This window comes from Mus caroli, unplaced genomic scaffold, assembly GCF_978045245.1.
Source record: "Mus caroli unplaced genomic scaffold, Mus_caroli_1 scaffold_2, whole genome shotgun sequence".
Classification (NCBI taxonomy): Eukaryota; Metazoa; Chordata; class Mammalia; order Rodentia; family Muridae; genus Mus; species Mus caroli.
This window is the reverse complement of record NW_028227257.1, coordinates 53,388,173-53,412,416: the sequence shown is the minus strand read 5'-3', so window position 1 is coordinate 53,412,416 and position 24,244 is coordinate 53,388,173. Positions and strand designations below refer to the sequence as shown.

Here is a 24,244-nt window from a genome sequence, read left to right as displayed (position 1 = left end):
ACCCCAGCTTTGTAAGACTGGTCCTTTTGGAGATGCTGACGGTGTTTGTGCAATGTGTTTGTTTTCCAAACATGTCTGTTCTTTAACCAGAGGCTTGGCTTTGGAGAATGTTTATTCCCAAGTTTTAGAAGGTATCAATCCTCTCCCCGTATTTTTCCCCTAATGTCCGATCTGAGGGGAAAAATGCACTATTGAGAGGCGCCAAAATATCCTCGATTCCTCCGTGGACAGCTCCAAGTCACAATGTGACACAATCTGAACTGACTTCCACCCGGAAAAGAGACGCGAGAGGACACCGGAAGCGCTGCACGCACGCTTCCGTCCCGCACCAGCTCAAACTGCCCTTCCGACGCATGCTCAGGCCGGTTCGGCGATCACCCTTCCGGAGAGGGCCACCCTGATGTCCCTCCCTACGGGACAGAAAGGCGGAGTTACAGGGTTCACTGGAAGCCCCGCCCTCGCCGTGACGTTTCGAGACGCGACCCGTCGCCACGCAATGCGAATCGGGAAGAGGGGATGAGCTGCGCTGCTGTGCGTCTGAGAGCGAAGGCTCGGTCTCCTTCTGGTGGTGGGCGATGGGCGTCAGGCGAGGAGGCCGGTGTTAGCGGAGCGCGGGCGCTGCGGTGAGTGCGGCCTGGCTCCGGCCCCGGTTCCTGGGGAAGGCGTCCTCCAGCTGCTGGTCATCCGGGAGACGAGCCCTGTCCGCGGAGGGGTGGGACAACCCCAGACAACTGGCTGGTCCAGGAAGGGCCCGACTCTTGGTCGTTCCCGTCCCCCTCCTACAGTGCTCAGCGAGTTTGATGTGGTTTGCCGGTCTCAGAGGGTGGCCTTGACCAGTTTTCCTTTCTGTTGGACACTAGACCCAACTTTGGACTCCTTCCTTTTGCTTCCTTTTTTTCTCATTTTGTGCTACCTACAACCCCAGGCCTCACTACAACCATTTGTCATGTTTTCCCTATTCCCCTTTACCCGGGTCACGCATGTTTTTAGTGAAGTACAAAAATTGAGTTAAGTAAACTCACCACACTTAAAACTTCTTCAAAGAGGGCATTTTCTTTTCTTAAAAATGTTTCTTCGTTTGTAGACTTGTGGCACTGACAAGTTCACTTCAACTCTGATGTACCGAGGGAGTTGTCAACCCCAAATCACAGTGATATTCCTTTACCCACATAGCTGCAGACCCTGTTCCTATGTTTTGTTCTTGCTTGCAGCCTGTGACCTTGAGTCAGTCATTCAAGAAATATTTATGTGACTCACAGAGGTGTTGCAGAATCTAAGGAGTTTCATATTTATTAAAAAGCTCTAGGGTTTCGGATCAAAACGATGCCTAGCTAAAGGGTGTAATTCTTGGTTGTTCCCCGCCACCACCCACAAGGTCTTACTCTGTAAACAAGACTTGTCTCAAACTCACCGAAACCTTCCTCCCTTGAGGATAAAACTGCATCAAGCACCACTCCTGGCAAGGGTATTCTTTTTATTCTTAGCTGTGTAATATTATCCTACTTCATTAAAAACTCCATGTGTTATTTTTTGGTTTTGGTGGCTTTTTTCTTTTTCCTTCTTTCTTTCTCTTTCTTTTCTTTTTTTTTTTTTTTCCCTCGAGACAGTTTGTCTGTGCAGCCATAGCTATTATGGAACTCACTCTAAACCAGGATTGCCCTTGATCTCAAAGATCTCAAAGTTCTGCCTGCCTTTGCCTCTCGAGTGCTGCCCACCACTGACAGGCTCGCTGTATTGTTGGTGGTGGTAGTTTTTGTTTTTAAAGATATCTGCTTTTTTGAGTATTTTGCTCTTTGTGTTTAAGACTCCCTGTTGAAAGTCAATCATGTTGGATTTAGGTAGTTTCTCATCTATAGAGCACTGGCCTAATTAAGGTGCTGTTGGCTGTATTTACGCTTATTTAAGAATATGAATTAGTATATAACTTAATTATGCCACTGTATCACTGTTGATCCTAAAATGTATATTCCTGCTCTTTTGCCCAGATATTGGGTACATATTTAAGTTGCATTGCACGGATCTTGCAGTAGTAATGTAAGCCTGTGAGGAATGAATAATGAATAGCTTGTAGACTTGTAGTTTTTGAGATAACAATGGATAAGATAAACTAACAAAAATATTTAAGGTTTTCTTTTTATTCTTTAACTTGTTGATTTATTTACTTGAGCCTTATTAATCATCCTGATCTTTTGTTGATAAGAATGGAACCGAATCCAGATGGCTGTGTAAACCAGTTGTAAAGTAAAGCCAGCACATCAGATTGTATTCATTATATACTTAGCATCCTGATTTTCTAAAGGGAAGAAGATTTATTTTGCCCACAGTTTCAGAGGCTTCTGCCCAAGCTTAATTTGACTCCATTACTTTGCATCTGAGGTGAAGCGCAGTCCCCTGTTGGCAAGGGTGTGTGAGGGAGACTGTTTGCCTCGTCGCCATCAGGAAGCAGGGAGGAGTCTTGCATTTTATTTTATAAAATCCAACTTTGTTCACCTGGATAGTTGCTGATGGTTGCAGCTGGGAATGATAACTGGCGAGCCCACATCCAGCCTCTTTGTGTGGATTAAACTTCTCATGGCATGTGTGTTGGGCTCCATGACCACACTTGAGGCAGAAAGTAGAAGCTTTCAGTCTCTGAAAAGCCCGTATCAAGAAATTGGCACATTACTTCTAGTAATATTCTACTGGTTAGAGCAATCAAGGCGCCCTCCCCATCAAATGATAGATGTATACTATTTTTGTGTTTATGTGTGTTTGGTGCTAGGACACCCAGGGCATGGCACATACATATCCTATCACCCATGGCCTGACTCCTACCTGTTAAAGCAAAAGGCTCTCAAAAACTACTTTATAGGCTCCCAACATGTGTGTAACCACTGTACACGGGTATATAACACACAAAAACTGCATTTTGTATATATCAAATACTCTGTGTAGCAAATGTAATATAACCACATATAATTTTGCTCTTAGAAACTAGGGGTACTTTCCTCCTTCCCTTTCCTTAGCTTTCTAATATTTATTCATGTCCCTTAGAGCTCTTCTCTTCCTTGTTTAGCATTATGCTTTCCTTCATTGCAGAGATGTCCGTTCTTTTCTGAGTCTGTCTTCCCATAGAATGCCTAGTTTGAGGCCTTAAGTGAAATATCAGCTGTCGAAAAAGCAAAGCTTCAATTTCTTGGTGATTTATTCTCTTAATGTTAGTTATTAGTATGTGATGTCGATACACTTTTGATTGTATTTGTTTATATTTTTTGAAAGTGTCTTACCATGACCAAGGTTGACCTCTAACTCCTGGGCTTAAGAGATTCTCCTGCCTCAGGCTCCCCAGGTAGCTGGAATTGCAGATGCATGCCACTGTACTCAATGGCTGCTGTCTGTGTTTTAAAGAGAATTGTATATGTTTTAAAATATACTACATAAAAGCAGGATAAATAAAATAGTTGTAAAATGTCCCTCCCAGACTCACATTTTGCTTGCTTAGACTCAGCTTCACACCACATTTTGAAGTATGTGTATCCTTCAGGAGGTGGGGCCTGACTGGTGGATGTTTGTGCCTGGGGACAGTTGAAGGTTTTTCCAATCTATGGCTCCCTCAGAGCTCTCTGCTTCTGGTTTGCCAGATTAGAGGAACCACTTCAGCATCCTCTTGCTGCCATCAACTGTCAGAACTTTCCCATCTATGATGGACTGAAGTTCTTCCAAAACAGTGAGCCAAGATAAACTCCCCCTGAAATGATTTCTGGGTTTTGGTCACAGAATAAAAGTGATACAGCATCATTTTCAGTGATACTGTGTTGTAACCTCCCAAACAATAGGGTTGTTTTGGTTTTTTCTTTCTGAGACAGGGTTTCTCTGTGTAGCCTAGGCTGTCCTAGAACTTACTGTGTAGACCAGGTTGGCTTTGAACTGAGAGCTCTATCTGCCTCTGCCTCCTCAGTGTTGGGATTAAAGGCATGTGCCACCATACCCTGATCAGTTTTGATTTTTATTTATTTTCTTATTTACTTTTTTTTTTTTTTTTTTTTGGTTTTTTCGAGACAGGGTTTCTCTGTATAGCTCTGGCTGTCCTGGCGCTCACTTTGTAGACCAAGCTGGCCTCGAACTCAGAAATCCGCCTGCCTCTGCCTCCCGAGTGCTGGGATTAATTCTTATTTACTTTATGTATGTAAGTGCACTGTTGATTTCTTCAGACACACCAGAAGTGGGGGTCAGATTGTATTACAGATAATTGTGTGGGTGCTGGGAATTGAACTCATGTCCTCTGGAAGAACAGTCGGTGGTCTTAACCACTGAGCCATCTCTCCAACCCCATCACTGATCAGTTATTAAACTACAGTTTTGTTTTGTTTTTTACATTTGTTGTTGTTATTGGTTTGCTTGTTTGGTTGTTTTTGAGACATGGTCTTTTTAAGTAACCCAAAGTAGCCCTGAACTTAGCACCTTCTAGCTTCAGCTTCCTGTGTAGGTACACATTTTTGTATGCCTGTTACTGTTATTTAGTTAATAACATTAGTGTTCTTCGCTTTTCACAGAAGGAAAATAGGGTAATGTAAGCAAGTGGAAATACTGTTTTAATCACCAAATCGCCAAATTAGTGCGCCTAATTTGTTCTTTCCTGCAGTGACTTTCTAACTATTCTTTCCCGTAGTATTGTTCCCTTATTCGAATCCATCTTGTATGTACCCATTTTGGCCATCCTGAGGCAGTACTGACTTGTCAAATGTCTTCTCAAGCCCTCCATTCTGTGTCAGTATTTACTTTTATGAAGCAGCTATTAAGTGTTGACAGGGTTATTAAGATAGAGTCAGGATCCATCATATTATCAGTGGGCTTCTTTGATCCCAGCGATTACTGCTTCATGATTCCTATTGTTTGCCCTGCTTGTCCACATTGTAAGGCAGTTTTCTTAGTAATTTCTCACTTTATGTCTCTATGGTGCTTCCCTTCTGAAATGCTGCCTTTCTCACCTCATCTCTCATCATTTCAGCCAATTTGTTATTTGGGCCCAAAACTGTACTAACTAGCAGTATAGGTAGCGAGCAGTGTGGGACTCAAGACTAAGACATGAACGCCAAAAACTGTCAGACACAGGGGGAAGCTTAAGCCACCCTGAAAGGAAGGGGCCAGCATTAAAGAAGACACTGTGGCCTGGCTGAAGCTTTCTCCATCTAGCTGAACTGGATTTTCCTTTCCTTGAGTTCAGCTAGTGACCTGGTTCATATTAATATGTAGTAGAGCAATTGATTGTTGACTTACTATTTCATAAATATTAACTCTTGTTAACCAGAGTAAGACATTTGTGACCATCAATCCCTGTTTTCTGTATCTCTTAGAAAAGTGTGTTCCGAGTCTGAATCACTTAAGGTTCCACCTTGCCTTCCGTGATGAGACATGGCTGCGTTGTGTAGCCCTGCTTAGTCTTCTGTTTTCTTTAGGATGTAAAAGCTTGCCTTAGACTGGAAGTTTGGGAACTGTAAAAGGTGTCTGCTTTTCGGTTTGTATTCTATCATGAGCTTATTTTGTTACAGAACAGCTAGTAGCTCCCCAGGCCAGTGTTGGTCTTTGGACTGTATTTGGAATAGCACTGCTGTCATGTGAGCTATCAAGTTCTTGTTTTGTTTTGAGACATTGTCTTGCTGTGTAGCTTAGACTGGCTTGAATTCTCAGTTCTCCTGTTTAAGCTTCAGGCTACACATCAGGCTAATTTGTTTGCTTTAGTTTATAATCCTTTTTTTAAATATTGCATAATTTTACTGGGTTATATACATGTATGTCTATATGTGTGTATGTATGTATGTGTGTGTGTGTGTGTGTGTATATATATATATATATATATATATATATATATATCCCCTTTCTTTGAGGCAGGGTCTTGCTAGGAAGCCCAAGTTGGCCTTGAATCTATAACCCAGTAAAATACACACACACACACACACATCTCCATTTGTCTAAAAAGCCATTGCTGAAGACTTTGGTGACATTGTTCCATGAAGGCAGATCCTGTCCTTGCCTTTGCAGGGTTTCTTGTTCTACTTCCCCTATTTCATTTCTGTTGCCGTCCGACCTCCACCCTTCTTTCTCTTCCATCTTTATAAATTTATAAATCATTACAACAGATAACTAGGATTTTCTCTCTTCACCTCTTGCACAACTAACAAGCAGGTTCCTTCAGAACCCTGCTGTGGCTCTCTCATTACCTTTAGAAAACAGGTAAATATTTCTGTGCTTTCATAGCCTTTTATGACTTGTGTGGAGACTATTTTGACTGCTTTGCCTCGTGGCTTCTTGTATGTTCTGTCTGGCAGCTGATTCCTAGAGATGAACTTGGTTTCTTGACCTTGTCCCCACACTATTCCTCACCTCTATCAAAGCCATCTCATCAAAGAAGAAAGACATTTGCTTTTTTTCTGATTACTTCTAGTTCCCTTTGGTGGTAGTTTTCCTTCTTGATGTTTTTATTTGTAATACCATCTACTACTATTATTTCCACTGTTTACAGTTTTGTTCCCCATTTGTTTTGTAAGCCTTGTGTGGAGATACTCTAATCCTCCAGCGTCTAGAAGCATGGCATTTTATACAGCAGGATATTGACGAGTTTAGATCTAACCCTAAACTAGCTAATGACTTACTCTTTTAAAAAAAAATTGTTTATATAGCTGACACAATTTTCACATTCTTTTAAAGATCCAAGTTTTCGGGGCTAAAGAGATGGGATTGAGAACAGTTTTTCAGTGCTTTTTCAGATGGCCCACTTTTGATTCCCAGCACCCACATGGCAGCACGCAGGATCTCTAACTCCAGTTCCAAGGGCTCCAACACCTGGCTTTGAACTAAAGTGTTGTTCATCTTTAGGGAGCAACACTAGTGTCTTCTTCAACACTTATCCCCTTTTTTTTTTTTTTTTTTTTTTAAAGATTTACTTATCTTATGTATATGGGTACACTGTAGCTATGCAGATGGTTGTGAGCCTTCATGTGGTTGTTGGGAATTGAATTTTTAGGACCTCTGCTCTCTCTGGTCTGTGCCACTCTCTCTGGTTGGCCCAAAGATTTATTTATTTATACATAAGTACACTGTGGCTGTCTTCAGATACTCCACAAGAGGGCATCAGATCTCATTATGGGTGGTTGTGAGCCACCATATGGTTGCTGGGATTTGAACTCAGGACCTTTGGGAGAACAGTTAGTGCTCTTACCCGCTGAGCCATCTTGCTAGCCCCAGCACCTATCCTTTTAATACAGAGCCTGCATTTGCAAGGTAAATCTGCTTGGGATTTACACTGATACTAAAATAATGATGCTGTCTGAGAACGAGGCAATCCAAGGCATCCTTGTCATACCTGTTACTTAATGGATGTTCTTAGGTAGTTTGATGGTGAATTGTTAATGAATTGATACCTCAGTAGAACATATCCAGTGTCACTTGACCCATTTGGAAGTGACAATGTGGCAGAAACTATTTCTCTCATTATTACAACTTTAGACACAAGGTTTGAAACAGGAGATAAAATGTACCAAGTTTTTATATGCAAGGTCATTGTTTCTCATTGCATATATCTCAAGTTAGTTCAACATGTCTTGATAGATGCATGGAGCAAGTATACATAGAAAAAACTGAAAAGGTAAAAATGGGATTTTTAGAGGAAAGCTGTTTGGTAATAATATAGTCCTAACACAGAATTGGAAGGGATAAGTTCAGATATTCATAAAGTATTAGTGTTTAATACCAGAATGACTAGAGTCAAAGGAAATTAAAGTGCTTTTGGAGTGCTTTTCATGCAAGTGAACTAAGACCATTCCCTTAAGTTGTACCTTAATCAGCCCTTAAGAATTTTGTTTTTTGTCCAGGCACCTTTAATCCTAGCACTTGAAAAGCAGAGGCAGGCCAGGCAGTGGTGGCACACGCCTTTAATCCCAGCACTTGGGATGCAGAGGCAGGCAGATTTTGAGTTCGAGGCCAGCCTGGTCTACAAAGTGAGTTCCAGAACAGCCAGGGCTATACAGAGAAACCCTGTCTAAAAAAAAGAAGAGAAAAGAAGAGAAAAGCAGAGGCAGGTAAATCTTGAGTTTTGAGTCCAGCCTGGTTTACAAAGCAAGTTCCAGGACAGATTGGGGTACACAGAGAGACCCTGTCTAGAAAAGCAAAACAAAACCAAAAAATTTTGTTTTATTCTTATGTGTATGGCAGTTTTGTCTGCATGTATATCTACACACTACTTGGGTGTTGGATCTTCTGGAATTGGTGTTGCAGAGGGTTATAAGCCAACATGTGAGTACATGGAATTGAATACTGGATTTCTGGAAGAACAGTCTTTTAGGATTAGACGCTGTAAATAAACTGAACTGATTGTATCATTTAGAGAGCAGAGAGAGATGATGGGGAAAATAAAGTTGTAGTTAAATTACTAAATTGTAATTAGTTAAATTACTAAATGGTAATTAGTTGTGCCTGGCAGAAGACCACACCAGAAGTTAGTCTGGTCACTGGTTTTTAGGTGGCAACACTTAGGACCATACCAAGACACTCTACCTGGGCTGCTTTGATCTGCTCCATCTCCAGGTATCTTTGTGGATAGTTACACACACAATTTAATTACTGCATACCTTCTGATTCTTCCCGTTTTCATTTTGTTTACTCCATATTTTCTACTGGTCACAATTAGCATACCAGAAAACAAAGAATGGCATGAACCATCAAAGACCCTTTCAGAGTAAACCAAAGTGTAGGAGTGTTTTCTGGCAGAAGCAGAAATATGTTTTGGTTCTCAGCTCTATATAAACCTGGTTTTGCCTACTACTTTTCTTTTATAAACTGATATTAAGAAGAAAACAAAATACTCCAAGTTGGAAATTCTATTTGTTTACAAATGTTGTTTTAACAGAAAAAATATAAAAGCTTTACTATTCTGTTCTATTTAATAGATAAAATTTTAATACTGATGACAAAGTGGTACAATAATCCATTTAGTTAATGAACATTTGAAAATAAGTATTGCTTAATACCATAGATTTTGTGTGTGTGTGTGTGTGTCTTAAATATCTCCCAAAATAGAAATTCAAGATAATTTAAAATGAACCCTTTTGGGGGAGGATATAGTTAAATAATGGGTGTTTGGTTTTGTTTGAATACAGAGTCTTACTGGGTAGCCCAGATTAGTGATAAACTCATAATCATCCTACCTCAGCCTTCTAGTTGCTGGGCCATGCTTAACAGTGGAGTGATACTTTTGTTTGGTGTGTGTGCATGAGGCCAGGAGTCCAATCCAAAGCCTTGCACGCCACCCAGTCACTTTGCCACAGAGCTACATTCCTAGTCCTGGAGTTTCATTTTTCTAATACTTTTTTTTCCTCTAAAAAAAAGTAACATTTTTGTTAGTTTGTTAAGAATTTCGTACGTGCATTCGATGTATGTGAATCATACACACCTCACTATCCTATCCAGTTCATTCCAGATCCTTCACACATCCCCCAAACTTCATGTCCTCCTTTTTATTGCTTTTATTTTATTTCAGTTCAGTCTTTGCCCTCCTCCTACAGTTCCTCATCCCATTCCTCCTCCCTCCTTTCTTCAAGGGAATGTCCCCCATCCTACCCACCCCTGCCAGGACTCCTCACTCCCTGAGACCTCAAGTCTCTTACTGAGGTCAGACCAGGGAGTCTTCTGCTGTATGTGTTGGGGGGCCTCGGAATAGCTCTTGTATGCTGCCTGGTTGGTCTAAGCTGTCAGGCTTAGAGTCTGAGAGATCTCAGGAGTCCTGGTTAGTTGAGACTGCTGGTCTTCTATGGGGTCACCCTCCTCCTCCTCAGCTTCTTCCAGCCTTTCCCTAATTCAACCACAGGGGTTCCCAGCTTCAGTCCAATGGCTGAGTGTGAGTATCTGTGTTTGTCTCAGTCATCTGTTAGTTGGGCCTCTCGGAGGACAGCCATGCTAGGCTCCTGTCTATAAGAGCGCCATAGCATCAGCAATAGAGTCAGGCCTTGGAGCCTCCCCTTAAGATGGACCCCAAGTTGGGTTGGTCACTAAACTGCCTTTTCCTCAATCTCTTCTCCATTTTTGTCCCTGCAGTTCTTTTTAGAAACAATTCTGCATCAGGGTTTTTGACTGTGGGATGGCAACCCCATCCCTCACTTGATGCCCTGTCATTCTACTGGAGGTGGACTGTACCCGAGTTCCCTCTCCCCACTGTTGGGCATTTCATCTAGGGTCTCTCCCTCTGAGTGCTGAGAGTTTCACCTCCCAGGTCTCTGGTGCTTTCTGAAGTTCATTCTGCTGGTCATCACAGTCCTCTCCTTTCGTGTTGTCTGGACTCCCCGCCCCCAGCTGATCATGTTCCCCTTTTCCCTTCTCCCACCCAGGCCCCTCTCTCCCTCTGCCTCTTGTGGTTGTATTCTAACACTTTTTGCTGATGATAATTAGTGGAATTATTTGTTTTGTTTTAGGAAAGAACTACTTTTCATGAACCACACCATCCGTTTGTTGAAGTAGAAAAGCGAGTCTTACTCATCATGCCTGCTGTAGCTTCAGTTCCTAAAGAGCTCTACCTCAGTTCTTCACTAAAAGACCTCAATAAGAAGACCGAAGTTAAACCTGAGAAAACCAGCACCAAGAAGTGTGTGCTCTTTGCTAGTTTGATTGTCATGTAAATTTTATTTTGTTCCCTTATTATTTAGATTTAATAAATAGCTAATTTAAAGTTTATTTGAAAAATGATGTGATCACAAGCGTAAATAAGACCTAGAGAAGTTCTTAACTTTGTCTTAACAGAAGAAATGTGAGATTGTGAGGTTTAAGTACCTGCTTCCTGACCAGTATGTGTACTAGATGACATATATACATACCAGTATGTATACTAGATGATGTGTTTAAAAGAGTATGAAGGTTCTAGTAAAGCCATTTTGCCACAAGTCATTTTTTTCTCATAAAACAGTATAACTTTTAATTAAGGTTTTTAATCTTTTAAAAGATCACCTTTACCCTTGTGTAGGACATGTGCAAGTTAGGATGTTGTCGTACTCTTTCTCTGACTGAAAGAGGGGCTATGTCTGCTTTTTTTTTTCTTTTCTAATTATCCTCAATAGTTTTATGGCAACTTAACACAAGCTGGTCGTCTGAGAGGAGGGACCTAATTGAAACAAATACCTCCATAAGATCAGGCTGTAGGAAGGCAAGCCTATAGTGTATTTTTTAAATGCTTGATGGAAGGGACTTACCCCAGTCCTCTGAGGGTGGGAACATCTCTGGGCTGGTGGTTCTGGATTCTATAAGAAAGCAGCCTAAACAAGCCAGGAGCAGCATCTCCATGGCCCCTGCATCAACTCCTGCTTCCAGGTTTCTAACAGGTTTGAATTTCTGCCTTGACTTCCCTCCATAGACTGACCAGGGATGTGTAAGCCAAATAATCCTTTTCCATTCTGAGTTATTTTAGTTATAGTGAAATCCCTAAGATGTAAATACTAGTATTCTGTGGGTTTTATTTTATTCCAATTTGATAGAATCTTTAACTTAATGATTTATTTTGTATGGTTTTACTTGTTTGGGTTTACATCTAAGGCACATGTAGAAAGTGTGTCTTTCCAGGAGAGGTTCCAAACTCTCACGGTCCACTGATTCGAATACTTGCTGGTAATATAAGTTTGCTAAAAATAGGTTGTCCTTAAACTTGTCAACTCAAGTGGTTGAGGAACAGAAAACTTTCCATTCACATTTATTTTCACCAGCAAAAGAGATTTAGAAACTAGTAAGTAATTACATTGTTATTTAGGTGGAAATAAAGTTTTAGAAAGAAAGGTAACCTAGCTACCACATTCCCCAAACTTAGGAAAAGTAGATCTTAGAGAGCAATGGGGAGCAATAGATATTCTCTGATTGGAGAGAAATATGATCCCAAATGAATCAATGAAGACAAGCTAAGATACCTGTGTAGGCACTGGGGCATTTTAACGAATCATTTTATTAAGAAGATGAAAAATGGCCGGGCGTGGTAGTGCATGCCTTTAATCCCAGCACTGGGGAGGCAGAGGCAGGCGGATTTCTGAGTTTGAGGCCAGCCTAGTCTACAAAGTGAGTTCCAGGACAGCCAGGGCTACACAGAGAAATCCTGTCTCGATAAACCAAAAAAAAGAAAGAAAGAAAAAAAAAAAGAAAAAAGAAAATGAAAAATGGAAAGGAAATGCTGCGTCAGTGGTGACAACTGAGCAGTGGAAGTTCACTGCAGGTGAGGAGAGGGCCCACCACACACCGTTGTTCCTTACTATCACCCGTGGCAGAATGGCTTTTCAAAATGCCCGTTAGGAGAAAAGTAGAGAAAGCTTCTTCCTGAGCTAATTGGTAACATGGGGTAGCACGGGGAGTAATTTTGTTTAATTCTTGTTGTTTGATTTTTTTTTTAATCAATAAAGCCATCTTTGAACTTTCTCAAATACTAAAGACAGAAACTTTATAAATGTTAGCTGGAAGATGGTCATTTCTTTCTACCAGGGTCTGGTGTATCTTAAGACTGCCTAACCCCAGAGGGAGGTTATGCATCAAGTTGGGTGAAGTAACAGACTTAAACCATGAAGTGTATTTTATCAAAGTCATCTGCCGAGTTTCTCTGTTCCATGTATTTTTCCCCAGCACCAAGTTTTGTAAATTCTCTTCGTTTCTAAGTTATATACACAGCGCGCAGAAGATCTTCAAGACAGCAGAAGAATGCAGACTAGACCGTGACGAGGAAAGGGCCTATGTGCTTTATATGAAGTATGTGGCAGTTTATAATCTTATCAAAAAGAGACCTGATTTCAAGCAACAGCAGGTACCCTCACTTTATTTTATTTGATATTTTTACCCAGTATAGCTATTGATTACCTCTAAAAGCTTTAACTACCTGTGAAATTAACTTTTGTTCCTCCTCACCTCTCACTCAATTCTGGCAACCTGGTAATGCTAAGCAGGAGGTCTGTCACCAACAAAACAATGAATTTAAATCACATGTTTAAACAATTTTAACAGGACAATTTTAACTCCTGTGGGGCCAGGAAAAGCAAAGCAAAAATATATTTTTATTATTTGTTAGTATATTCATGCATACATTTTGCTTGGATCAATATATGCATATAACAGTATATAAACCAATTGTTTGCTTTTTGTTGTAATAAATTATTGCTAGATCAGGTGGAAGGATTGCGTTTATTCAGTGCACTGAATAAGAAAAATAATAGCTGAGTACAGTGGCTCATGCTTGTGGCCTCTTGTGAGCCCAGGAGTTCCAGGCCAGCTTGGACAACATAGAGAGATCCTCTATCAATAAATAAAACAGAGGGACTGGAGACATGGCTCAGTGGATAAGAGTGCTTTGTGCAGAAGGCCCAGGTTTGGTTCCCAGCACCCATTTCAGGTGACTTACAAATGCTTCTGACTCCAGCTCTAGGGTATCCAGCGCCCTCTTCTGGCCTCCTTGGGCACCTGCACACGTGGCATACATCCACACAACACACACAGATGTAAAGTAAAGTAAGTACGAGTGTGTTTTCAGGTCTGCTTTAAGGTCAGGTGTGTAACTGTCAGCCTTTTATTTGACTGACATGGAGCTGTGTTAGATGCAGCTCTAGAATTAAGAGCAAGACGTCAATGTCTCTTCATGTTTTCTTTTTTGTTCTTAATCTGTTTAGCAGATACTAGTCTTTCACTTTGCTGAAGTCAGGAGTAGAAAGTGAGGGCTATCATGGTATAGACAGAGAAACTGATAGCTAGAATTGGAAAAGAAAAGATGTTTGCATCTCAGTTGTCCTAGAAACAGGCAAAATAATATATAAGTGGTGTTAAAGAATAGGAAGAATGCTGTATTAGTGCTTCCACCTTAGAAATGACCTTGTTATCACAAGAAACAGCAAAGTACTGCCTAGAGATTTCTTACCCCACAGAGGAACCATTCTTTGTCTGAGTGTCCCAAAGTCACGCTGGCGTAGAGGTTAGAGGCCCCCTGCCTGTCTCCAAAGCACTTCAATTTCAAAAGTACAGCGGCATGCCTAGCCAATTAGAAATTAATATTGATATTTTATTTTGGAGGTTACAGTGACACACTCTGTTAGCACTTGATACTTTATAGTATTTTACTTTGTTCTGTAGTGGGAAAGTTGACTTACAGAAGCAATAAAATTCCTCTTATTTGAAGACCCCTTTGTTTTTGCCCAGAGTATAGTGACTGATAACATCTCTTAATAAGGAGGGATACCTTAATAGTTAAGCTAATGGTCATTTCTTCTCCCAGCAAAACCATGCTAATTGTTATTGCGTTTTAAGGTTTTAATGTCCCTTTGCACTTAGGGATTTATCTGCCTCCCCATAAATGGTTGAATTAGTCCTACTATAGGAGAAAACATCTTTTAATATTTAAAGGCATACTTATCTGCAGATTAAGAAGCCAGAAGCCTGCCTAAATTCAAACACTCTTTAAAATGTTCTGGAGAAATTGCTTTTAAAGAGGGCTGGCTGGTGAGATGGCTGACTGCAAAGCTGGAAGACCTGATCTGACTCTCTGGCCCCGCAGGGTAGCCGAGAGCAGATTCCCACATGCTGTTCTGCCTTCCACATGCACACTGGGAGGTTGTGTGTCACACACCTCTACCCCGGCTCCTGCCCTGGTACTCTCTAAATGCTTGGAAGGCTTGGCGATGACTAACTTTGGTAGTTGCTGTCAGCTGGTTAGTCTGTCATTGAACTGATTTTGTGTATTGTTTTTTGCTTTACTTTTGGAACTTCGTGTTTTTCTCTTTGGCAAGGTTGGAATTACCATTTTGATTGTCTGTTCCTCCCCTTTGAATAGGTTGGGATTAATTTTGATGGATAAGAACTCTTTCAACAGAAAGTACCCAAGGAGCTGAAGGGGTCTGCAACCCTATAGGTGGAACAACAATATGAACTAACCAGTACCCCCAGAGCTCGTGTCTCTAGCTGCATATGTAGCAGAAGATGGCCTAGTCGGCCATCAGTGGAAAGAGAGGCCCATTGGACTTGCAAACTTTATATGCCTCAGTACAGGGGAACACCAGGGCCAAGAAGTGGGAGTGGGTGGGTAGGGGAGCAGGGTTTGGGGGGTATAGGGGAGTTTCGGGATAGCATTTGGAATGTAAATGAAGAAAATATCTAATAAAAAAAAAGAACTCTTCACGTCCTCAGTGTCACTGAGTTTGTGAAGATCAGGTTCGGAAGCTGCCTTCAAAGGGTCAGCTAACTCAGGCTATTACTTTGGATGCTGCACTTGATTCCCTGTTTATCTGCCTAGAGCCCTCATATCTCCTCTGTTTTAGAACTGTTTATGTTTTGTTTTATTTACTCTAACCTTCAAGTATGTGAGGTATTAAATTGCCTACGTATTTTATAATTATAACTACTTACATTGAGTAGGGACAGAATATGGTGCTGAATTCCTTGTTTTATATTGCTAAGTGTTTAAGTAAAAGTTAATGTAGTAGAGAGGGCACAGTGATGGAGCTGAAAACTGCTGGGTCTTGAGCAGTGCTTTCAGGGTCATGTGAGAAGCAAGAGAAGGGGTAAATGCTGGCATAGCAAATCCTCATGAAACTAGAGTTATATTCAAGACTCAATCAGAGCATTGCAAAGCACTCACGCACGTACACACGCGCTCGCACACACACACACACACACACACTCACTCACTCACGCACGCACGCACACACCCACTCCCCATTTTTTTTTTTGGACAGGCTCTTATTATGGAGCTTAGCTGGCCTCAAATGTAGGATGCACCTGCTTCAGTCTCAGACATGCTGGGATTAAAGGTGTGCACCATTATAGTCCTGCTGGTTAACCTTTTAAATTAGAGAAGCTGAGAGAAATAGGAAAGCTGTACGGGTAAACCTGTGCAGGATTTTCAGTTGAGGAGGAATCAAGTGTTGTCGCTCTATGCCACTTGACATGTTGTCAACAATATCTATGCTGATCATGGCCTTTAGGGCACCTCAGTAATAATAGAGGACGGGGAGGACTGCTGCCTCCTAGTTTCTAATAGACAGTCACAAACACAGCAGGGTTTTTTTGTTTTTGTTTTGTTTTGTTTTGTTCTTGAGACAGTGTTTTTCTGTATAGGCTTAGTTCTTCTAGAACTCACTTTGTAGACCAGGCTGGCCTTGAACTCAGATTCACCCACCTCTGCCTCTCAAAGTGCTGGGATTAAAGGTGTGCACCACCACTGCCCGCCTTAGACTAGCTTTTTAATTGAGTTCATGAAAGTAAAATAAATGAGGACATTTTTGGTTTTGCTTTGTGTTTTGCTTTTCTGAGAGGCTTGCAATGATTGTATTGTACTTTTAAAGAACATGTTGCACTAGAAGTCTCTAATATTCAGTTGGTGCAATTTTGAATAAACTACACCTTTATTAGTATTACTTGGTGAAGGGCTTTTCTGACACAGTGAAGAATTAGAATGTAAAAAGTCAAAGGCTTGAGTTTTTTAGTTTAGATCATTGCATAGATACATGATAACTGTTACAACAGATTTCTTTACGGTCACTACTCTTTCCCACTTCGATGCTGAAGGTGAGCCCTTTATCTTCATGGTCCTTCTCACTCACTGCCTTTCACACACACACATTTTTACTACTACTACTACTACTACTACTACTACTACTACTACTACTACTACTACTGTTAGCGATGAAGTGTCCTAATAGGTTTTGTTACTGTTACAAAGACACAGTGACATGGAATGAATTAGAGTCAATAAGCCTTGATGGCAGAGTCTCACTGACCTTAATGTGTGACCTCTTGAAGTAACTTCATTTAGTTACTTTCCACATCAGACCTTTTTTTGAGTTAGATTATGCAATTACTTTCTATTTGATTTTAGAAATTCATGATTTCCTCAAGTAAAAAATTTGTTTTGTGTGTCAAAAGTATCTTAACTCTAGTTAGCATGTATCTGTTACAGATAGAGGCAAAAATATCTGTTTAATATAGTAAATACAGCCTCTCACAGAGGAACATACCTATAATCCCATTACTTGGGAGTTGAAGATGAAGATCCTAGAATCTAAGCCAGCTTGGGAGACACACTGAGCCCCAGTCTCAGCAAATAAATCCCAAATTATTCATCTTTTCATAATTTGCTTTATTCCTTTGGAGACTGGAGAAAAGAAACTTAGTGTATACACATTTGTAAGAAGAAAATTTGCTTTGTTCTTCCAAACTCTCCTCAGTATTTATCTGTGATCAGCAGTGTTACTTTTAGTGGCATCTCATAAATAAGGTAAATGTGTTATATCATGGATCTTGTGCATACTGATGTTATAAAGATACTTTGAGAGTTTTGGACAGTTGTGCATTTATATAGGTTAGACATCAAAAACAAACACTTCTACTTCTTTTCTACAGGCACCAAGATTTTAGTGTTTTATATAACGCCAGTGCTGTAACTGGGCCTGGTACTAACAGTGTGGCATTGTTTTCATATACTTTCAGGATTATTATCTTTCAATACTTGGACCTGCAAACATCAAAAAAGCTATTGAAGAAGCTGAAAGACTCTCTGAAAGCCTTAAACTAAGGTACTGATGTTACTATAAATTCTGAAAAAGAATGCAAATTAGAAGATGATAATACTATAGGTTTGCTCATTTATATCTAACCATACCTATAATAGCCATTTCCTGCAAACAAGTCATATGTTAACTGATACTGCCCATATTGATGTGTTACTACTAATATTCTTCATGAACATTTTAGGCTATTAAAATGGCACTGATGTTTTACATTAGAACTCATGTCCAATTTTTCATGTTAAGGTATTTGTAAATTTTTTTGGCATAATAAAAAGGAATTTTAATTCTTCACATATGGCACGTTATATTAGAAACTGCTATTGGCTTTAATATGAAGTATTTATTCTTAGTTTTAATCTCCCTATAGTTGCAAAAATCACATATCTTAAAAACAATCAGATTTCAGTATTTATCATGACTGCCTTTCCAGTTTATGAAATTATTACAAATAGGGGCTACAGAGATGGCTCAGGAGTTAAGAGTAACTTGCTCTTTCAGAGTACTTGAGTGTTTTGTTTGTCCTTTGACCCAGTATTATTTAGAAGTATGGTGTTTAATTTTCAGATATGAGATTTTTCTGGGTATCTTACTGATTTCTATTTCAATTTCATCATCGCTACAGATAATTGATTATTAAACAGTCTCTGTTTATGGTTCTACATATACTTTTACCTTGGCCAGTATGCAGTGTGTACTTGAAAAGACAAGTGCAGTGACTGAATATACCTCACAATGGAAATGCAATTTCAGCTGGAGTGTGATAGGGTGGGGATGGTTAGGAGGGGTTAGAGTTGACAGACCTTATTTACACTGTAGTACTGTTTGTCATTTAGGTCTCTGTGCTTTGTTGAATGCTGTTCAGATCTTAACTATTTTTGCCCCACCCCCTCAAGGATTTTGAACCTAGGGCCTGTGCTACCACAAATGCTCCAACTTGGAAAGATACACACACACACACATACACACACACACACTGTCATGAGTTGCCCAGACTAGCCTTGAATTTGCAGCCCTCCTGCCTCACCGTCTCAAATATCTGAGGTTATGGACCTGCGTTTCCAGGCCTAGTCTAGCCCAGCTTTTGTTACTGGAGGTGGTGGTGGTTTGTTATGAGTTTTTGTTTTGTTTCATGGGGTGTTTATTTTGGCAATGAGGTTGTAACAATTATTATGACAGGGTACTAAAAATCTAAACAAATACTTTATTTCTCTCTGTAATCACATTGAGCTTTTGTGAATCTTAAGTTGTGTTTTAGGCATTTTTATACATCTATGGTTATCATACATTCCTGATGAATTCCATCACTGTTTCTCTTATCTGGAAACAGTCTCCTTTGAGGCTGGCCTGCAGCTTTCCTTCATTACTGGCAGCTCATTCAATTTAATTCTGTCCTACTTTTCCATTTATCCTGACAGTCTACCTCACTGACACGGTCCCTCTGTTCATGCCTAATCGGCCGTAGCATATATGCTTTAAGGAAAGCAAGGGGAAGTACTTTTTTCTCTACCTGCCTTTCCTGTCCTGTTTTCTGGCTTGCTCTGTTGCTACACGATGCAGGTTTCTGCCTGACTCCTTGCTGGGCTCTAGAGAATCGCCCTAGCTTTTCTGGTAGTCCACATTTGTGAGGAACAAGTTCTTCACTTTTCTTATCTAGAAATACTTTTATTTTTACTCCTGTTTTTCATTTGCTTGCTTATTTGTTTGGGGTGGGAGCATGTGGTCGTCTGCCACAGCTTGTGGGAGTCATTCTCTCTGTCAGACTAAGTTATGAACTGATGCCCTTGTTCCTAAGTAATGTTTTCATAAGATTCATGCTTCTGAGTTGACAGGGTTTTTGTGGTTGTGTTTGTTTGTTTTGTCTTTTGTCCCCCTTGGTAGCTCTGGCTAGCCTAGAACACTCTTATATAGACCAGGCCAGCATCAGAGTCACAGAAGCCTTTGGGGCGCTGGGATTAAATGTGCAGTGCCATGCCCAGCTGTCTTTTATTGATTCTGACATGGAAGTCCATACCAGTTGGGCCTGTTGTTAATTTACTGTATGTCTTATGTCCTTCTTTCCTGGCTTAAGATTTTCTCTTTAGTAGCAGTCTATGATGTGACTACCATTATTTTTCTATTTTTTCTAATTGGGATTACTGGACTCTGCATCTGTAAATCTATGTCTTTTAGCAAATTTGGGGAGTTTTGGGCTATTATTTCTTCAAATATTTTTGTTCTGTTTCATTCTCTTATTGACACTCTGGCTATTCTTGTGACAGGTCTTTGGTTTGTCAGGAAATCCACCTGAGGCTATTCTGTTGCTGCCTAAGCCTCTCTTGTCATAGTTTTTGTTGCTCTTTAGGTTCTGAATGTTTTCTCCAGTTTTCAGGTTATTTTTCAGAAACATTTTAACTCTAGAATTTCTGTTTGGCTATTTTATAGTATCTGCTTTTTTACAGAAGTGTCCTTTATGTCTAGTCATTACAAACCACGGTTCACGTTTCCGTGGGCAGTTGGTTAGCTGCTGTGATTGCTGTTTTAAATCTGTCATTCAGGTTTATCTCAGCCAGTTTTCACTGCTTGCCCTTTCTCTCTGGATGTCTTATTTTCTTGTTGTGTTGGTTAGTTTTGGACATGGTGGGTTATAGAGACTCAGCCTCTTGTTTTATTCCCTTCAAGAGTGTTAGGGTATTTTGTTCTGGAATGGTGGTGAACTTGGCTGGGTCGGATTTTATACACTGTCTTGCCTGTGGTAGTCAGCATGTGGAAAGTCTTTTAAAGTTAGCTGTTTCCTCAGTGTTTGCTCTGTTCTTACTTAGTTTGGGTGTTGGCTATAGACTGGGACAACTTTATGCAAAGAGGACTGGAACTTTGGCGCTCTGTATTAGTTTTAGCTGCTTCTTCAGCACATGAAGTCCTGATGTTAGGAATAAAACCATCAAAATTAGCGTTTGACAGATGTCCTTCCCCTTCCCAGTCCTTCACCCTGCCTGCTCCTTGTCTTTGTGGCAGTCCAGAGCTGTGGCTGTCTGGGGAGGTATATGTCCTTCATATACAAGTATGGACGATAGACAGTTTAAGCATGGCAGAGTTTTAGTTCATTCTTTCCTAACTGACTGGAGTAAATTATTTGTTACCCTTTTCTCTCTCGGCTCTACCTTCTCTCTTTCTTCCCTCACCACCCCATCTCTGTCTCTGTCTCCATCTCCCCTGATCCTCTTAAGTTCAGAACCAGCAGTCATTACTGTATTCACTAATGACTGGGTGAGCAATGTCTTAGAATAGCTGCAAACTGTAGTCACCATAGCTTGTTTAACGTTTAGCAAAATAGAAGATAATCACTTCTTGACTTTGATAATAATTCTCCAGTTGATGTGGTTAATACCTTTCTTGAATACTTGTTTTAACATTTTGATCTAAATCATCAACACAGTGAGATACTGGGATAAGTCCTCTTCCAGAGTGAATCAAGAGTTTGTTTTAAAAATGAAATTGTAGCAGAATTGATAATTACTTGAAACTAGTGAAAAAGCAAGAACAACATTAATAAAAAGAGCATAACATTTATTTTTCAAGGCGTTTGTCCAGTTTAAAGTACACAGACAGCCCCTGAGGGCAGATGCATGTGGTTTGTATGGGAACGCTAGCAGAATTCTCCCAAGCCAGGATGCTAAGTATGAAACATGAACTCCCTTAGCTATACTCCGTCGTGTTAATAGGAAGCTTCTTTCAACTAGATACGAAGAGGCTGAAGTTCGGAAACAACTTGAAGAAAAGGACAGACGGGAGGAAGAGCAGCTGCAGCAACAGAAAAGGCAGGAGATGGGGAGAGAGGACAGCGGTGCGGCAGCCAGACGCTCTGTGGAGAATTTACTGGATTCCAAAACCAAAACCCAAAGGGTATTGCAAGTTTATTGTGTAAATGCTGGTCCTGTTTGCCAGGTGACCTATCTGGAGGAGGTGCACTGCCACTGTAAAGTTCTTTGAGGCACTAGGAATACCATTGGTTGGAACTAGAATCAAAGGTCCCGACGGCAGGTTTTCCTGTGAACTTCCACAGCAGCACTGTCCTGGTCACTGGTTACAATGTTAGCAGTCACTACAGTGGAAGGAGGGTGGCCTGAGAGGAACCATTGGATTGTCATCTATCTAAGTTCTGGGCCTGTGCGAGTTTTGCTTAACAACTCTTGGACTCAGGTTTGCCAAATGAAGATCTTTTTTTTTTTTTGGTTTTTCGAGACAGGGTTTCTCTGTATAGCCCTGGCTGTCCTGGAACTCACTCTGTAGACCAGGCTAGCCTTGAACTCAGAAATCCGCCTGCCTCTGCCTCCCAAGTGCTGGGATTGAAGGTGTGCACCACCATGCCCGGCCCAAATAAAGGTTTAAAACAAGGTCTAAGGTGTCTTTTTCCTCCTGATAAATCTCCATTAAGAGAAGGACCAGGGCCAGGCATGGTGGTGAGGTGAGTGCCTTTAATCCCAGCAGAGGCAGGTGGAGCTCAGAGTTTATTCAAGTGAGTTCCAGGCCAGCCAGGGCCACACAGAGAAACCCGCCCAAAAAACAAAAATAAAATAAAGAGCAAAGGACTTGGTTTGCTGCTTTATTTGGTCCCAAACAGTTTTGGTTACTGGAGTCTTAGGCACACACGCCATCCATTCCTTTCTTCCTCTATTCCAGTTTTCCCTCTGTCTGTCCTGCTCAGCGTTTCATTCAGTCTTCTTAGCATGTGTACAAGATGTCTTTATCAAAAGCCACCAGTGACACAGTCTCTGCCAGCTGTCACTGTGCCCCTTCCTTCCTTTCTCAGAATTACTCTCCCGAAGATGTAAGTGGTTCTCAGTTGTTGAAATCCTTGGAGGCTGTGCTTTGCTCCCTCTGATCCCTGTGTTTCTTAGGGGTGTGTAGTGTTCCCCTGTTGCTAGTGTGGATTGCTGGCATTTGGGAGAGGTCTCACTGGGTTAAGCACTGGTCTGATCTCCAGTTGTTGGAATTCACAGGGAGACAAACCGCTAACCTTCTCAACAGGTCAAGTGGCTGCCATAAGCAATAACCGGACTTAAAGGGAATTCTTTCATTTTGTTGCCTTTTCTTTTGTTTTTGTTTTTTTTTTTTTAGATTTATTTATTTATTATATGTAAGTACACTGTAGCTGTCCTCAGATACTCCAGAAGAGGGCATCAGATTTCGTTACGGATGGTTGTGAGCCACCATGTGGTTGCTTGGATTTGAACTCGGGACCTTCGGAAGAGCAGCCGGAGCTCTTAACCACTGGGCCATCTCGCCAGCCCCTTTTGTTTGTTTTTTAAAATAATTTATTTTTATTTTATGGGCATTGGTGCTTTCCCTCCATGTATGTCTGAGTGAGGGAGTCAGATCTTGGAGTTGCAGAGAGTTGTGAGCTGCCATGTGGGTGCTGGTGTTAAGAGTCAGCAGTCAATGCTCTTAACTGCTGAGTCAGCCCTCAAGCTCCTTATTGCCTTTTTAGAAGAAGTGAGTAGTCACTTTTTTTCTCTAATTTGAGACAGAGTCTCTTGTAGCCCAGGCTCACTAAGTCGTTAAGGCTGGCCTTGAATTTCTGCTTTTTTGCCTTTGCCCCAATTTCTAAGACTATAGGCCCTTGTAATCTTGTCAAGTTAATGGCATGCTAGGGCAAGCAGATGACCAGCTGTACTACTGTGCTACATCTCCCACCCTGTTACTGTGACGTTAACATTTGCCCACTTTGTCTCCTACTCACTCTCTCTCTCTCTCTCTCTCTCTCTCTCTCTCTCTCAGCTTGAGTATTTGTACTATTTGAGTAGCAGCTCTTCTACTTTACTGCTAACTGCTTTGCTGCACAGTTCACATAACTTGTAGTCCTCGCCACCCTGTAAACTTAATAGTAACTCCTTAGTATCCCTGGGTGCTCAGTCTGTATTCGGATTTTGCTGTTGCCTACATGTTAATTTGTTGAATCATGATGCAAAACAATGAACTGTCTTCTGATTGTTATATCTCTTAAGGCACTAAAATAATTTCCCTTTAAGATTCACTTCCTCTGAAACTTCGTCATACCATGCACTTGACTGAATAAAGAAAGTGAACAACACCACCACCACCACCACCACCCCCCCACCCCCCCGCCTGTAGGCTTTCCTTTATTTCCTGCAGTGTCTGGGCAGTGCTGTTTCGTTTCATGATGAGAATTCTCTGCGGATGATACCCTGTGTTTCATATTGTGTCATGCTAGGAGCCAGGCGATATATATAACTTGGGCAAATGTGCACCTACAAGTGTGTTACTAACTTTGACCCATAGGTCCAAGCGAGTCCTCAGTTTTCCTATCTGTAAAATGAGCTAGCATCTTACAAGGTTATGTCATGTTGCCTCGGAAAATGTAAACTGTATAAGTAGTATAAGTAATATGTTGTTATTACTTGATTTTCCTTTAATTTTATGGTAGAAAACACTGACTAGAATACTAGAACTGCTGTTTCATTTTAAGAAGCACTTCCTAATTAAGTACTCAAATGATATCTGGTACTTGCTTAAGAAAATTGGAGACTGAACAGCGATTCTGATATACTTGTGGTTATTTTAGTTGATGCCTAGTAAAGCCAGTCCTGTGTCTAAACTCTTGAGGGCAGAGGGTGTTACCAGGCATGAGTACTTCATGCACTCGAGGCAAGTGCTCTGCTACTGAGCTGTATCTTTTTTTAAATGTGTATTTTTTATAAAATGCCATTACT

At 40.8% G+C, this 24,244-nt stretch overlaps 1 protein-coding gene across 1 annotated transcript in view; it reads left to right on the top strand.

Annotated features, from left to right (window-relative positions):
* Nucleotides 1-416: 416 nt before the first annotated feature.
* The window catches only part of Usp8 (ubiquitin specific peptidase 8), a 52,535-nt gene continuing 28,707 nt past the window's right edge, over nt 417-24,244 (top strand). The window contains exons 1-5 of the mRNA XM_021185785.3: nt 417-623; nt 10,440-10,609; nt 12,649-12,793; nt 17,458-17,543; nt 21,254-21,416. Of these exons, the coding sequence (XP_021041444.1) occupies nt 10,506-10,609; nt 12,649-12,793; nt 17,458-17,543; nt 21,254-21,416 (498 nt within the window). The 5' untranslated portion in view covers nt 417-623; nt 10,440-10,505. The remainder of the gene's footprint in view (nt 624-10,439; nt 10,610-12,648; nt 12,794-17,457; nt 17,544-21,253; nt 21,417-24,244) is intronic.